This window comes from Penaeus vannamei, chromosome 15, assembly GCF_042767895.1.
Source record: "Penaeus vannamei isolate JL-2024 chromosome 15, ASM4276789v1, whole genome shotgun sequence".
Classification (NCBI taxonomy): Eukaryota; Metazoa; Arthropoda; class Malacostraca; order Decapoda; family Penaeidae; genus Penaeus; species Penaeus vannamei.
The window spans coordinates 39,358,032-39,373,031 of record NC_091563.1 but is presented as its reverse complement, the minus strand read 5'-3'; the positions used below and the strand labels follow the sequence as shown (position 1 = coordinate 39,373,031).

Genomic DNA, 15,000 nt, shown 5'->3' with positions numbered 1-15,000 from the left:
TGACAAGTAATAAATATTAATGTATTATGGATTCATTTTGTTAAGTAAATAGAATAGAAATATAACATATTTGATAGTGCTTCAATTTTGGATCTATATTTTTTTTTGTAATAAAACAAAAAGGAAAGAGAGAGTGAGAATGAGAGTGAGTTAGTTTTATTTGCACAAACTGTGTTTAAAGAGGAAAAAGCAAATAGGATTTGAAAGCTGGGTCCTAACACATCCACACAATCTATTCCCTTTTTAAAAATGTGGTCAAATACATTTGAAGTTAACCCAATACTCCCTGGAAGATGTGTTCACTGTAGAATTGTTTTGTGAAATGTCTGAGCACATAGATGGCTCAGCAAGTGCATAGCCACAAGGGAGGCAGTTAATAGACATTGTTACCTCACCTGATTTCACCTCTCCTTGAGTTTGCAGGATTTTTTAATTTTTTTTTTACTAATGCTATCAATATTGATAGTTATTTTTATTATAATAATTTCTATAGTATTATTGCATTTCTAACAGCTATATTAGATACCAGAAAATATTTCTAAAAGGAAAATGGTAAACAGGTGAGATAAGTAGTACTCAAAATCAGCTCATTGGTGACTTGTGGAGATATCTATGTGTAAAAGAAATTACTAAATTAAACACAAATTGGGCATGGCATTTACTCACATACCATCCCTGGTGGCATGGGGTTAACAATGGAAAATACATTTATGTAAACTAACCAGTTTCAGAGATTTTTAGACACAAATTTGTTAAAGCAGCATGATTTCCACACTTAATGAAAATAAATAGGTATAAGAATAAAAGCAGTAACTACCAATTGGTAGGCCACAGAGGATTCACAGATGGAGCAAAACCTTAGGGGAAAATATTGTAGGCCAATTAGCTAGGGGTTTTTCATTATTCATAATAAGAATGTCCTAAGGAGCCATGTCTTCAAGGAATATCATATTACAGTTGGAAAAAAAAAGTTTAGTGTAAGATTATATATGTCATCAGAAGGATTATGAATGAAACAGCTGATATTGAAACAAGTAGTAGCAAGTGCAAACAAGTTAGGAATAACTGACTTAAAATGCTGCACCAGTCATATTTTATTTCATCATAAGAACAAATACTTTTCTTGTGCAAAATTTGATGAGAGATAGTGCAGTTCAGATTTGTAGCTAATTTTCATAAACACAAGGAAGAATTTGAGATATTGCCTACTGTGTTAAATCCTACTAATTTTCATGTCTTACCTGGTATAGGACTCGTTTTTGTAGATCTTGCTCCTGTGTGTTTTAAATGCTTCTCTTTCAGCATTTGGAAGTAATGCTTTGCTTGAAGGAAAGAGGTAATTTGTTAACAAAAAACAGGAAAGAAAGAAAGGAAAAGAATATGCACTTCCAGTGTTTACAATAATTATGAACCAACATGCATTTGGATGTGAATCTTGTGATATATGGTTGTTTTAGTCTAATATATTCATAATACAGTGATATGAGTGTGCCAAAAACATTATACTGCTGAGATCTATATTTTTTCTCCCTTTTTTTCTTTCTTTCTTTCTTGATATTTGGGTAATCATGAAGTGTGTATTCTGTTTTACATAATTCACTTTTGAAAGGAGCTTAAGAAACATTTGATCCGTCTCAAAAAAAAAGTATTTAGGTTTACAAATGCAGAAATTGGAGTACCTGCCTATATGTTTTTTTGCTTGTTCTCTCCATGATATGCAAATTGACTTTTATTGAAGAGCAAGTCCTGTTGTAATTGTAGTTGTTGCATTGCTCTTTTGTTTTATCTAGGTGATGGAAGATGGTAAGTTTGTTGCAAGGAAAGGATGCTGTAAATGGCTTTTACAAAATTCGGAGATGTTGAGGTTAGTATTGGCTACAGTGGGACCACTGTTGGACAGGCTTAGTTCTTAGTTTTTAATTATTAGTGTATGAATCATTTGTGTATATGCAGATGGTAATGATTAGTGAAAATGCCTTATAAATTATATGCAGTTTATATCAGATTTACTTTTTGTTCTTCATCTTGGGGAAAAAGTTTTAGCAAGATATTATTTCAGCCTTTGCATTTAATGTGTCACGACTGTATTACTAATTATGGTATTGTTAAGAAATTCAAACCTTTAAAGAGCTGTAGCAGAGGTCAAGGTATACTAACATGGCTATCCTGATCTGAAGAACTTCTTTGGTTTGGGTTTGTTTCTGACTTGCTGGAAAATGTTTAAGTATAGTAAAAACAGTGAAGAGAGAAATAGGTCTCATGCGCTGGAGGTTCTTTACTCAGGCATTGCATATATGTTTTGTTATTTTATATTTATGCTTACCACATTTATTCCTGTTTGGCTTATATTTCTCTTTGTTAGGAAAAGGTAGATAGAGGTTTTTAGATGATTATTATTGTCTTTTTGTTGTATGTAAATGCTTACTATATTTTACCAGATATAGAAAAGCAAGAGGAGACCCATGACTGCAAATTCACCTGCCATGTGAGCACCTGCTATGACATTGTAACTCTTCCTGATGATCCTCACACATTTCTCACCTGTGGAGAAGATGGAACTGTGCGATGGTTTGACTTGCGGGCAAAGGTGCAGTGCACAACAAGAAATTGTCAGGAGGTAGGCCTTTTTTCTTTTTCTTTAATCTTCTAGCTTAGTGATTATTTAGGAATTATGTTTTCACAAGTTTTGTTTCATGTCTCTAATAAACTGTTTCACTGGTGCAAGCTCATGCAGAAAGATAAAGAAACACATAGAAAAAGTAGATTTAGCTTTTGTGAAAGAACAAATTTTCATAAGTTCCTCTGTAAGTTATTGTTGCATTGCAAGGGAAAGAAAGTTAAGATAGTTTTAACCCTTTGTCTGTTAATGAGGTAGATGTTTTTCTGCCATCTAGCCAAAAATGGTGCAATCAAATGAAATGTCTTTATTTGCCAAAATTACAAATTGATTGATAGAAACCATGCCAGAACTTTAATGCTAAAAGCCTAATCCACCTCCATTGCACCACTAAGCTGTGTTATCTCAGTTGAATATCAGCATTTCAAAACTGACAAGTTGTTTTCCAATTCTGTTTTGGTATGAATGGGATGCAGTCAGTGTTAACTAGTATATGTGGTACAGTTTAGCATCTTTACTAGAGCCTGAAGACCACACAGAGCCATTTCCGCCTTTGCATATAACTTCTCTCTACTATATTGGTTCTTGTGTGCAAAATCTCAATCAAGTTATCTGAGCCTTCTGCACTTATCCTATCCTTGCCTGCTTGTGGTATGATCTCCTCCTTGCCCTTTATGCAGTCATAACATGACGTGATGAAGCTACTCGCACCATAATTTTTGTTTTCACTTAGTATTTTGTGTATAAGAGGTAACTTTTTCAGTTGTTTGGTAACTTTAACATTCTAGCATGAAGCATGCATTTTCTGCTGTGTAAAATCAAGCGCTTTGAATAGCCTTTCACTACCCAGGCTTCTTAAAACTCACATGTTTATAGCTTTCTTGTGATTTTGAAATTTAATTATTAAAGTTAAATTCGATTTTGAAGACCAGGCCTCACTGCAGGTTTCCCCAGCATTTTTCTCTACATCTGGTTGATGTCTTCCATTATCATGTTATTTTAGATCTTCCCCCTTTATTTTAGCTTTGAGTAAAACCTGTTGCCTGCATGCGACACCTCAGGCATACAGAATTCAGACTCCCTTAGAGACCAAATCTTTGGTAGTCGCTGCTATGGAATGCCCAGTTCCTGCTTTACCATGCTACCATCATATAATTAACCGTTCACCTTGGTCTGAAACTCGTGCATTTCTCTAACACTGATTAATCCCTTGGATCCAGGTGATGTGGATACCTGGTCTTAAAAATGATTGGGCAAGGGAAAGATAATCAGAGTTACTCATTGTGGGGAGAAAATTGGCTTAGGGTTAGTGAAGGCAACATCTCGTCATGGGAAACTGTTACTAATTGTTGGGCAATGGGGATGCCTCTTTGTGCGTGCTCGAAGCACTTGGAAGATTATTCTCCTCCTACTATGCCTGTGAGAGGTCTGTGTACGGAAGGAACACTATCTCAGTGTACTGAAACCTGTTCCTACTCCCAGTTACTGGTGGTGTAGGATCTTGTACCAAGTGCAAAATACTTGGAGATGATATGGGGTCTGCTTAATGCAAACAGTGTTGGGTTATATAACTATAAAACAGTTTCCAAGTTAAAATGCTTCTCTCTCTCTCACTCTCCTTTCTCTCACTTTCTTTGTTTCCTATCTCCTCTCAACTTTCTCTCTGCTTTGTCAGGTCAGAGTTGTAAGGGGATTAGTAAGTAGGGCCATGACTTGTGAAGTTGTTCAGAAGTAGTTACATAACATTTTGTTTTGTAATTAACAGGAGAATGAATTCTACTTCATAGATAAGAAAAGGTTTCCTGCATGCCTATATATTATTATGGCAAGTCCATAAAATGGCTGGAAATGTCTCCCAGTAAATTTGTCTATGGTATGTATATATACCACAAAAAGAGACAAAGGGTTAAGTGCAATGTTTATGGGAAAGACTTATTATATGGCATTTTTTCTGTGAACTGTTTATTTAAGTCAAAAACCACAGATGGTACTTTAAGGCTTGTCCTATGTCAGTGAGACAATATCTTCTATATATTCTCATATGTTTCAGGACATTCTTCTAAACATGGGACGTGCAGTAACTGCAGTAGCAGTAAACCCTATTACACCATATCATTTGGCTGTGGCTACTCAGGATTCAACCATCAGAATTTATGATAGACGTGTCCTGGGGACTAGAGCCACAGGTAAGAAGACTAAAAAAGTAAAGGAGGAAAGGCCATATACCACTTACCTGTCTGCAATATGTATCATATATGACAGTTAGGCATTTGACTGTGTAGTGAGGCTTGTCTAAAGGTGTTTCCAATCAGGTAAATGATAGTCTAATTACATATATCAAATGAGTACTTCATGCAACCAGCGCAGTTGAAAGAATCTGGGAAAACAAAAATGAGAGAATAACCAACACCTAGAACCCCTTAAATCCCAGCTACTCCTCTTCTCCCCTCCAGCTCTTTTGCCATGAGACACCACTAATTAAAAGAACCTAAAGTCAAATGCTCTATAGAGCCTACCTATGATACAGAGAAATATAGTGTATGGCCTCATTGTCTGGTTCTTTGTGGTCTATTGCAAAGATTGGTTATAATACTTGTTCAGCATTATTGCTGATGAACATTGAAGCATTGAGAGATATGTTAGTGAACTGTATAGTATTGTAATTAATCTTTGCTTTTTATATTTGTAGATTCCTTTGTGGAGCAGACAGACAGAGCTCTTCTTATGAGGCTGAAACCAGACAACATGGAAGGCAAGAACCATAGAGTTACATCTTTACGTTATAGTCAGGATGGGAGAGAGGTGCTTGCAAGTTACTCCTCAGATTATTTATACCTTTTTGATACAGAGGTAAGGTGTTTTGCATTTTGTATATTTTGATATTATTTAAGGTGTATGCTACTGTTGCAGTGTCCTGTGAAGTTTTGTTATTACAGCTCTGCATGATACTAAAAAAAATATTTTCTACATTGTTATCATGAAAAAAACGGTTTAAGAATGATACAGTGGGTATTGTTCATTTGAAATATTGATTTCAGAACTTTAAAGAGATTACACTTGAAGGTGCTAATGATGTCGATATGGAAGCCAATTCTGGACCCACTTTGAAACGTCTGCGTCTCAGGGGTGATTGGTCAGACACTGGTCCCCAGGCATTACCAGAATGTGAGATGCGCAACCAAGCTGGAGGTTAGTATCTATTTCAACCCCGTCAGTTTTAATAGACTAACTTCTTTAGGTTATTTTTCATTTTTTGTAACTCCTTGTAGTACCATACAATTACTGCTCTGCATGACTTTATTAAGAATTAATATAAAAGTAATTTAGACAAAGTTTTAACAAAAACAAATTATGGGTTATCCTGCTCTGAATGATCGTCTGTTAACTTTAACCACTTTGATCTAGTCTGCTTGCTTATTTACTGTTAAATGGCACAAACTAATTGCTCAGCAACCACATTATCTCAGCATGATGTCTAACTCATAACAGTATTATTAGAGTAATTGAGCTAACCCAAATCCCCCTACTGAGGCAGTGCTGCACTCTTATAGCATGTCTCCCTTAAGAGCTAGAGACTTGGTTCCTCAAAATTGAGTCTTGTAAGATCAGGAGGAACGCAGGGAGTGTCAAACATGAAGCCTACTGCACTTTCAGTTGGCCATTTACTGCTCTAGCCATACAATGGCTTTCATATAATTTTGTTGGCATTTGGATTTTATTATTAATTAATGTTGTAGGTGTGCTACTCTACACTGGCTTCTAGTAAATAAATACTCAGTTTCATTGGCTTGTTTGATTTTGATACCTTTCATAAAGCACAAGAGTTGACAAGATTCACGTTTCTAAAAGTGATTGTAAACTTTTCGTAGTTAACCCCTTGGATCTGGGTGCTTCACTGCCTGCATGTGGCCCAAAATCCAGGCATTAGGCTTACTTGAGCGGGTACTCAGACTGGTGTGTGGCTTGTAAGCAGGGTGTACACAAACACTCATATGCGGGGACAAGACTCCATGTCTCCCATTTGCATTGCTATTATCTCTTTTTCTGCATAAGTGCTTTTTGCTTTTTTGCCATTTTCTAATGTCTATATTTGATATGCTGTATCCAGATAATAATAGACTGTTTTCCTAGCACAGACTTGATAATAACAATAAGTAACATTTTGTTATGCATCTTTTTTTCATAATATTTTATTTCTTGTAACAATGTGCACCACCAGTAACAGTGAACAGGAATAAAAGCCTAAGCATGGAAATGGTGGCATCCTTCCTAAATCTAGAGCACTTCCAGTCATGGCTCACGAACAGTATATTCTGCACTTGTTTATTGATGGAAATAATGCAAAATCCCCTTCCTAAATGCCCACCGAGTCTAATCACCCTCCAAGAGCTTTGTGTATTCTTGGCACGTTATTTCCTTCACCTAGGCCCTCAGCCAAATTTCTCATGACAGCAAGTTCCCATCGCCCCAACCATCAACCATGACTGCATGAACACCTCACCCACCCCTCAAGCCAAAATTTTTCATGACATAATGCTCATGTCATTTGGATCATAGGAGTCAAGTTATCAGGGTCCCTTACTATGTCAATTCTGCTGTAGGAAATGAGTTTGATACCACTGATCTGGCAGAAAGTTTCACAGTATATAGACCATTACAGTTAGAGTAATGTCATTAATTTTAGGATAATTATGTAAATATGTGTGTGTGTGTGTGTGTGTGTGTATTTTGTGTTTGTGTTTTGTGTCTCTGTGTGTGTGTTGTGTGTTTTTTTTTTCTCTCTCTCTCTCTCTCTCTTTTGTGTGTGTGTGTTTGTGTGAAAGTGAGTGAGTGAGTGAGTGAATGAGTGAGTGAGTGAGCATGCACACATGAGCATGTATGTCTGTGTGTGTGTTTGTTTTTTAATGTATGTATATTGATGTATCTATTTATGCATGTTTTTATTTATTCAAAATTTAGTGAGGAGTAGATATGATCATTAGCAATTTTCAAATTATTTACTGTATCTTGTGTTTGTATATTTAGGAATTGATGCTATTTTTATATTTGAGTCTTTAAGGGGTCATTAGGTCTAAGTCCAAAGTGATGAATTTTGAACTTTAAAAAAATAAATTATATGCTTAAGGTAAAATTAAATGCAAGAGGACTGTCTGTTTGATAATACAGTTAATATTCCTTCAAAATGTATGCAAAGCTTTTTATAATGAAATGATGTCTAGTATTTTGTCATGCCTAAATTTTTTAAAGTACCCTCCTATGGAAGAAGTCACAATTTAGCTAGTTGTGATGGTGAGGTAATTTGAGATCTTTTCTACAGATGTTGGCCAAGCAAGACCAACATTGCATGCAACGCTTATGCAGAGGATGACAGACGTTTTGTCTAGAATGCTAAATGATCCGGGCACTAGAGCCACAGTTCAAAGAACAACTTCAGAGTCTGAGGCACAGAACCCTTCAGAATCTCCCTCAGAAAATGTAAGAGATGGAGAGGAAACTGCAGACGCAGTACAGCATTCAGTAAGTAACGTGACTGAGCCATCACCTTTATCTTCTTTGGAAGTCCCAAGTTCAAGTATTCAGCCAACCATGACACAATCTCCAGGAACGTCAGAGGATAATGCTGCTCCAGAGAGTATGAACAATCAGTGTAGTGAAAATGAAGAAGCAGGAGAAAGACTAGAACAAAGTGCCACACATAGTTTGCCAGAGCCACAGCAAGACCCTCAAGAAGCAGAACAAGCAAGAACCACCCAAGAGACAGATGAAACACCACTTGAAGAGGAGGAGGAGGAGGAGGATGCACACATGAAAGACTCTCAGAGAGCTACGTTATCAGGTCTCCGACACAGGCTATCATCACTGAGACAAGGGTTTGTAGAAAAGTAAGTTTTTTAAAGGAACTCATAGATAGTTTAGATACTGTATTTGGTATTTATTACAATCATATTTTTTTTCATAAAGTCTTGAAGGTCAGTTCTGTAGAATATAAAGAAAATTATTATCTGGTAGATCCACAGGCCTTTAAATGTTAGGTTTAGTTGTTACTATGTTCTTATACTTGCACAGACACCAGTCTGGCAAAAAGCAACTGTGAACATATGGCCTATACCAGATTTACCTTGCTTGTTGGAATGGAAAATGTTAATATTATTTAAATAGATTTTTTTTTTTCAACTGAACTATTTATACCGCAGATACATAAATTGTGATAAGGAAGTGGTACATGTAAAGATATACCCATTTCCTATCTTTTTTATCTGTCTGTCTTTCGATCTCTGTGTATCGAACTTTTCATCTGTCTCTCTGTAGACACGTCTGGTAAGTATAACCATCATTTTCAAATCTTAAACTGATGCAAAGAAAGACTTTCTAAATTTGAATTAAAGTAAATATTGTATAACCTATTTGTCAGCATATTGAACTGCATGGAACAATTTGCAGTCTCTTGTTTCTCATGAGAAAGATTATGTTTAGTTTGATGAGAAGTGCATTTTCCTTTTTCCCATTATGATAGCATTAGTCACAAAGATGAGTCAATAGATGGATGGAAGATCCTCTTTTTCTATATGAATGTTCTGGGGCATAGGTTATTATGGTGTTTTTTGTAGAGGTATGATAGCCTATTCATAAATGTCAACATTTGGTTGCATAGTACATGCAAAATTGCAGGGAGAGCAAAAACATAAGAAAGATCCACTCAAACATCCCTTTGCTTTTTAGTGGGCTTATATATGGGCTTGGCACAGCTAGCTGGCTGAGAGATGGTGGTAGGGACATAGAGTGAGCACTTGTTGCATCAACCTGACTAGTAGAGGGCTGCATTGCCAATAGTAGTCATGATGCAACTTGAAGAATTTGGCCAGGAGAGGTAAGCCTGTAGGTGCAAGTGCTATTTATTTCATTACCTTCAAAATGTGGTCGTTGAAAGAGTGTGAGCTCAAAAGATGACTACTACTACAGTCACTTGGATGCTGTTGGGGAAATTCGTAGGTCACCTTCTGCCAGAAGGGGACAGACAAGGCAAAACAAAAAATGTTTACAAAAGTATATAGATGAACCAAGCAAGGAGGAAAAAGGCATTTGAAGAGAGGGCAAAGGAAACCAAGAGAAAGCAAATCAGTCCCTCAGTCCTCATTAGAGTGTCCTCCCCAAGTAATCATACATCCACAAAAACTGATGAGTGCTTCCATATTCTTTCCTGCTTAACCCAATGCCACTGGATGGCATGTACATACATGTCATGGCTATTGTGGGCAACATAGCAGATGACATCATATCACAACCATTCCTGCGCTGTTGGCTCATCAGACAGAGCTTGTTTTTCTCCAATAGTAGCAATATCATTTCTATGCTTAAACTTTTAGGCAATAGCACCCAAAGTGATTTTTTAAAAAGTTTTTGTAAATATCAAAATAAAAACTTTTTTGCCAGATTTTTTTACCAGGGGTTGATGGGAGCTTTCTTTTGTCCTGCACAAAGGCAATAGAGAAAACAAAGCATTTGGAGAGGGAAGAGACCATGGAGCACAAGAGAGAGCTATACTTTTTCCCTTCACCCTCTGCCTCCCAAAGCAAAGAGTGAAGGAAGAAGTAAGGGGTCAGACAGAGAGAAGCAAAGTGAAATGAGGAGCAGATAGAAAACTTAAGATAATAGAAGTACAAAAAAACAAAAACAAAGAAGGAGCAAAGATCACCACATCTATTAAAGGATTAGGCACAATAAGAAATACTCTTGGAAAAGTTATCAACCCAATCATGATGGGAGCCCCAGTGCCATACTGAACAATGTGTCAGGGTACACGTGGAGATATAAACGTATCTGGCAGTTTGAGACTTGTTGGGGAGAAACGATGATGAGGACTTGAGGGATATTTTGGGTAGATTATCATAGATTTTTTCTTTCATGTTTTTTTTAAATGTACTGTGCAACCAGTAAAATGACATGGAGTCAGTGAGTTTGTATATCAGCTGAAACTATCATACCCGATTGCTAAACCTTTTCTATCAGAAGGATTAGGAGATAAAATTTTTAACCGTGAACCCATTTCATGATACTTTGGTCGTTGCATAATGAAGAGGGTATATAGAATATTTTAATATCTTGTATAGGTTTTTGCATGGTAGACTTACAAGAAAAAAGTGTGATATTTTTACAATTATATCATTAACTTTGGAAAAGTAAAAACTTTTTACAGTGCTTTAGACACATAGAAATTAATGAGGTATTTGAAATACAAATATTCCTTTATTATCCAGTTACCAAGTGTGGGTATATGTACATTTTTGTGTGTGTATGTATTTGTATGTGTACATACAAGTGCTCACACTTAGATTTCATGCTGGAGGTGTTATTTTGGTGAATGTTTTTTCACCAGTTTTGTCTCTTTAGAGTCCAGTCTTAGCTATTAATAATCCATAATCTTGAAATAAGGAGATAAAGATTTGGATAATTTCACCATATAAAGAAAACCATATTTCAACTGAATATAAAAAAAATGCACCAGAACTAGTGGCATGAAATTTATTTTGACCAAAGATATTAACTCCTTGGATCTGGTTAGTAAATGGTAATTTACCAAAATGCGGGTATTAGGCTTACAAGATCGGTTGCTCTGCTGGGTGCGAGGCTTGTAGGCTGAGCACACGAGAACAGTCATGTCTGGTGACAATACTCTACACCTACCCTTTGCAATATTGTTTTCTCATGTTATGCCTAAGAATTTTGAGCTTTTTTGCCGTTTTCCAATGTCCATATTTGTCATTTGATTTGCTGTATCCAGATGGTAATAGACTGTTTTCCTTGCACAGACTCCATATCATCCTCCAGGTAGTCCATACCTCAGTGCAAGAAAAATTTGAATATTTAACATTTTGTTATTTGGGTATTTTTATTTATTTTTTGTAATATTCATTTTTCTGTAATACAACCTGTCATGGCGGCCAGGAATAGGATGCTTAGGATGGAAATGGTGTCCTCCCTGGAGCCGGTGCTCTCCCAGTCATGGCTCACAACATTCCACACTCATTTATTGATGGGAATAATGCAAAAGCCCTTTTCTAAGCACCAAATGAGTCTAATCATCCTCCAAGAGGTTTTGCTCTCGTAGCTAGTCTTTTGTGTTACCCAGGCCTTAAGTTGAAATGCTCACAACTGCAAGTTCACATCACCCAGCCTACAGCCAGATTTTCCCATGACGGTATATTCACAACACACGTCCCTTAAGGCAAATTCTTTCATAACGGTATGGTGAAATCATCCAGATCGAAGAGGTTAAAACCAATTTAAAACAGTCATTAATGAAGCAAGTTAACTTGCACACACTTGTTCCAAAATGCAGCGGGTGGAGCTCTTTTACCCTCAGTGCATACCAATGACAGTCAGCAGGTGTGCAAAGCAAATCAGTCTTCATAACAATACGTACCATAATCACACACACCTTGTATTTTCTTTTTCTTCCCTTCATTGTTTTATTTACAATTTGATAAGCATGAATGCTACACATGCACACACACGTGCCATGATCACATCATTAGCATGATTTTGTGTGTGTGTGTGTGTGTGGGTGACTAATTTTAGACTAATACATCCAAGGAATTGCCCATGTGAATATCTAGCCACAATTTTTTCAGTTTCATGATACAAACATATAGTATTAAAGAAGAAATTATTGTTTTACTTAATTTTTCATCATTTTTTCTTACTCTGATCTAATGGGGTTGTTATTTTTATTAAAAAAAAAACCTACCTACCTTGAAAGAACAACAGAATGTACAGAGATTCCATTAACATTTGCAATTTGTTGCACAAAAAAAGTACACATGGAGGAGGATGTGTGTTTTTTCTTCTTCTTTCTTTTCCTGGGGGGGAGGGTTACAAAGTTAGAGTACTTAGAAGAATCCTTTATTCTTTTTCTTAAAGGGGGAAGAAATTAAGATTCGGTTGTTACGGAATTCTCTTAGCTTTGCATTTTCGAAGGAAGCAAGTTATGGGCAGGAAAACCGAAGATACTGCTTTTCTGTCTAAGCAAAACATGATCCTTGAAATAACCTTATTTCACTTTTCTGTCTTTTTTACTAATATCCTTAGATATGGAATGTCAGATTAAAGATAGTAAAATTTCCTGGCCAACCATCATATAGGTAAATGGATTGGGAAAATTAGAATTTTATCTTTGAAGACACTTTTTTTTTAAGATTATCAATAAATTTGAAATGTTTGGTGAAGCCTTTATTTGATATCTGTAAAATACACTCGATTATATTTCCCCTATGAGAAGGCTTTATTAATAGATCCATTTGATCCCTCATTTGTTTAACCCTTGCTGATTTATATATCAGGATGGTATCGTCACATGCAAAACTTACAGTTATGAAAGGCCTTCATTATAATCTAAATTGGAGACTAGCTGCCATATGATTACTTAGCTGTAAAATACTAATAAACAGTGAAGTAGTCAAATGTTATTGACTAATTTTAATCAGTATGACAAGTCTTCAGGCTTCTAAATATGATTATAAAATTTACTTTGTGGTCTCCAGGCATTTCATTTCTCAGATCACAGTCTGCTCAGTGGATGGCCAGTGGAGCTTGTTGAGTTGAATATTTATAGAGATAGGTGGTTTTATTCATTGGGCATCCAGGGCTGTGTCCTTAGGGGTTGATTTTTTATATTTTTTAAAGAGGAATTCTGTCCTGTTGGGGTCCATAGCATTTCTTACAGTATTCTAAAGATTATTAGGGCTACTGTTACTTGGGAAGTACCTTTTGTAATAAATAGTATTATTGTCATGTGGCAGGTGATGGCTCATGTAATTTTTTCTTTCTTCTTCAACAGACATCAGGTAGAACCATCAATCAGCCTCTCATATTCTGGCCAAGGAGTCAGCAGTGGTATGATTAGCTTTGGTGTTGGAGATGAAGTCACTCGTAGCAGCACACCCAATCAGTCAGAACAGGACGTTGGTCCAAGTTTGACAGTACCAAGTACAAGTGGAACCACTTGCTCAGAGGCTCCAAACTCTGAGGAAACCTCTCAGTCCCAGGAAGCATCAAAACACAAACCTGAAAGAGGTGAACAGCCCTGCTGCTCATCAACTTCATCCTCCTTAGCATCATCATCATCATCATTGTATCAGCCCCAGCAAGTTAGAGCTCATACATTAACAACTTCGAGTTCTAGTCCTGCCATCTGTGATATGGAAGTGGGAGCCTCATCTAGTCAAGAAGGGAGAGATACTTTGGGTCCTGAGGTTGTGACAGCAGGATCATCAAACCGGGGGGCAGTTGCAAGTGAGATAAACCTGGGACACACTGTAGGTATGTTGCGCTAGAAAATTATTTAATTTTTTTTCTTGAATAATCAGTTTACTACACAAGCAAATGAAGTTTTAGTTGCAGTAATAGTTATTTTGATAGAACACAGATCTTCAAAAAGCAAAAAAAAAGAGTGGCTACCATGTTACTGCAGATTCTGTGTGAACTGCAGAAATGTAATTACCTGTGTGTGAGATAAGACCTGAGACTATTTACTACTATTTACTGTTTACTGCTCCTTTGTAATTCTATATCATGCTGTGTGAATCTGGAAGTAGTCTTCAGAAAGATTAGAGAAAAGAGAGATTGACAGTGAATGAATGCATGTTCTCTGCATAATTAATGCTACCTTTGGGGAAAGATAAAGAATTTAAGTCATTAATCCATTGGCGCCGGGTGTCACGTACGTACATGCCATGGCTGTTGTGGACCAAACTCTGTGGGCATCATGTCATGCCCATTCCCGCGCTACTGGCTCGTCGGACGGAGGTTGTTTTTCTCCAGTAGTAGCGGTTTCATTTATGTGGTAAAGATTTTAGGCAATGGACACCTAAAGTGAAGGTAAACCTTCAAAATTTAAATATTTTAATAAATTTTAGCAAAATAAACGCTTTTAGGTGCTATGTGTCGCTCGCAAACTACCGATCGAGCCAGGCACAAACAGGGAAAACTGCCGGTGCGCGCCAACAAGCTGGTGCATACCTGAACTTGCCAAAATTTTTACCCGTCACGGATGGGTTAACAATATGATAAAATAATCTACTGAAACGTATTATGGGCATTAGTATGGGATTAATATTTAAATGTTGATAAAGGAGAAAGGATAAATTGAACCTTTCTGCTAGTATTTTTAAGAGGTTAACACTTGTCTGCAACTTCCAACAGATAAGAAATACAAAATAAGTATTTTACTTTTGGAAACTGTAAATTAAAAGCACAATTTTCCTCTGGCAGATTTTGGAGAAGATGACAGCGATGACGAGTCAGCAACTGCCAGGTAAAGTACTGTACATCCCCGCCCTGCATCCAGAAGCAGGAGGTGCTAAACATGGTGGTACTTGTAAGAGAAT

The 15,000-nt window shown here is 36.6% G+C and overlaps 1 protein-coding gene across 10 annotated transcripts in view; it reads left to right on the top strand.

The window, feature by feature from the left end:
* The window catches only part of LOC113808372 (DDB1- and CUL4-associated factor 6), a 45,945-nt gene that overhangs the window by 5,286 nt on the left and 25,659 nt on the right, over positions 1-15,000 (top strand). For 7 of the 10 annotated variants that reach the window (XR_011399104.1, XR_011399105.1, XR_011399106.1 and 4 more), the window contains exons 4-10: positions 2,439-2,617; positions 4,668-4,803; positions 5,307-5,467; positions 5,656-5,806; positions 7,935-8,499; positions 13,452-13,933; positions 14,885-14,927. Coding sequence is in view for 4 of the 10 variants with exons in the window: in XM_070130742.1 (XP_069986843.1) it covers positions 2,439-2,617; positions 4,668-4,803; positions 5,307-5,467; positions 5,656-5,806; positions 7,935-8,499; positions 13,452-13,933; positions 14,885-14,927 (1,717 nt within the window). In the remaining 6 variants the exon portion in view is untranslated. The remainder of the gene's footprint in view (positions 1-2,438; positions 2,618-4,667; positions 4,804-5,306; positions 5,468-5,655; positions 5,807-7,934; positions 8,500-13,451; positions 13,934-14,884; positions 14,928-15,000) is intronic. The other 3 variants (XR_011399108.1, XR_011399109.1, XM_070130743.1) reach the window with 1 other exon arrangement.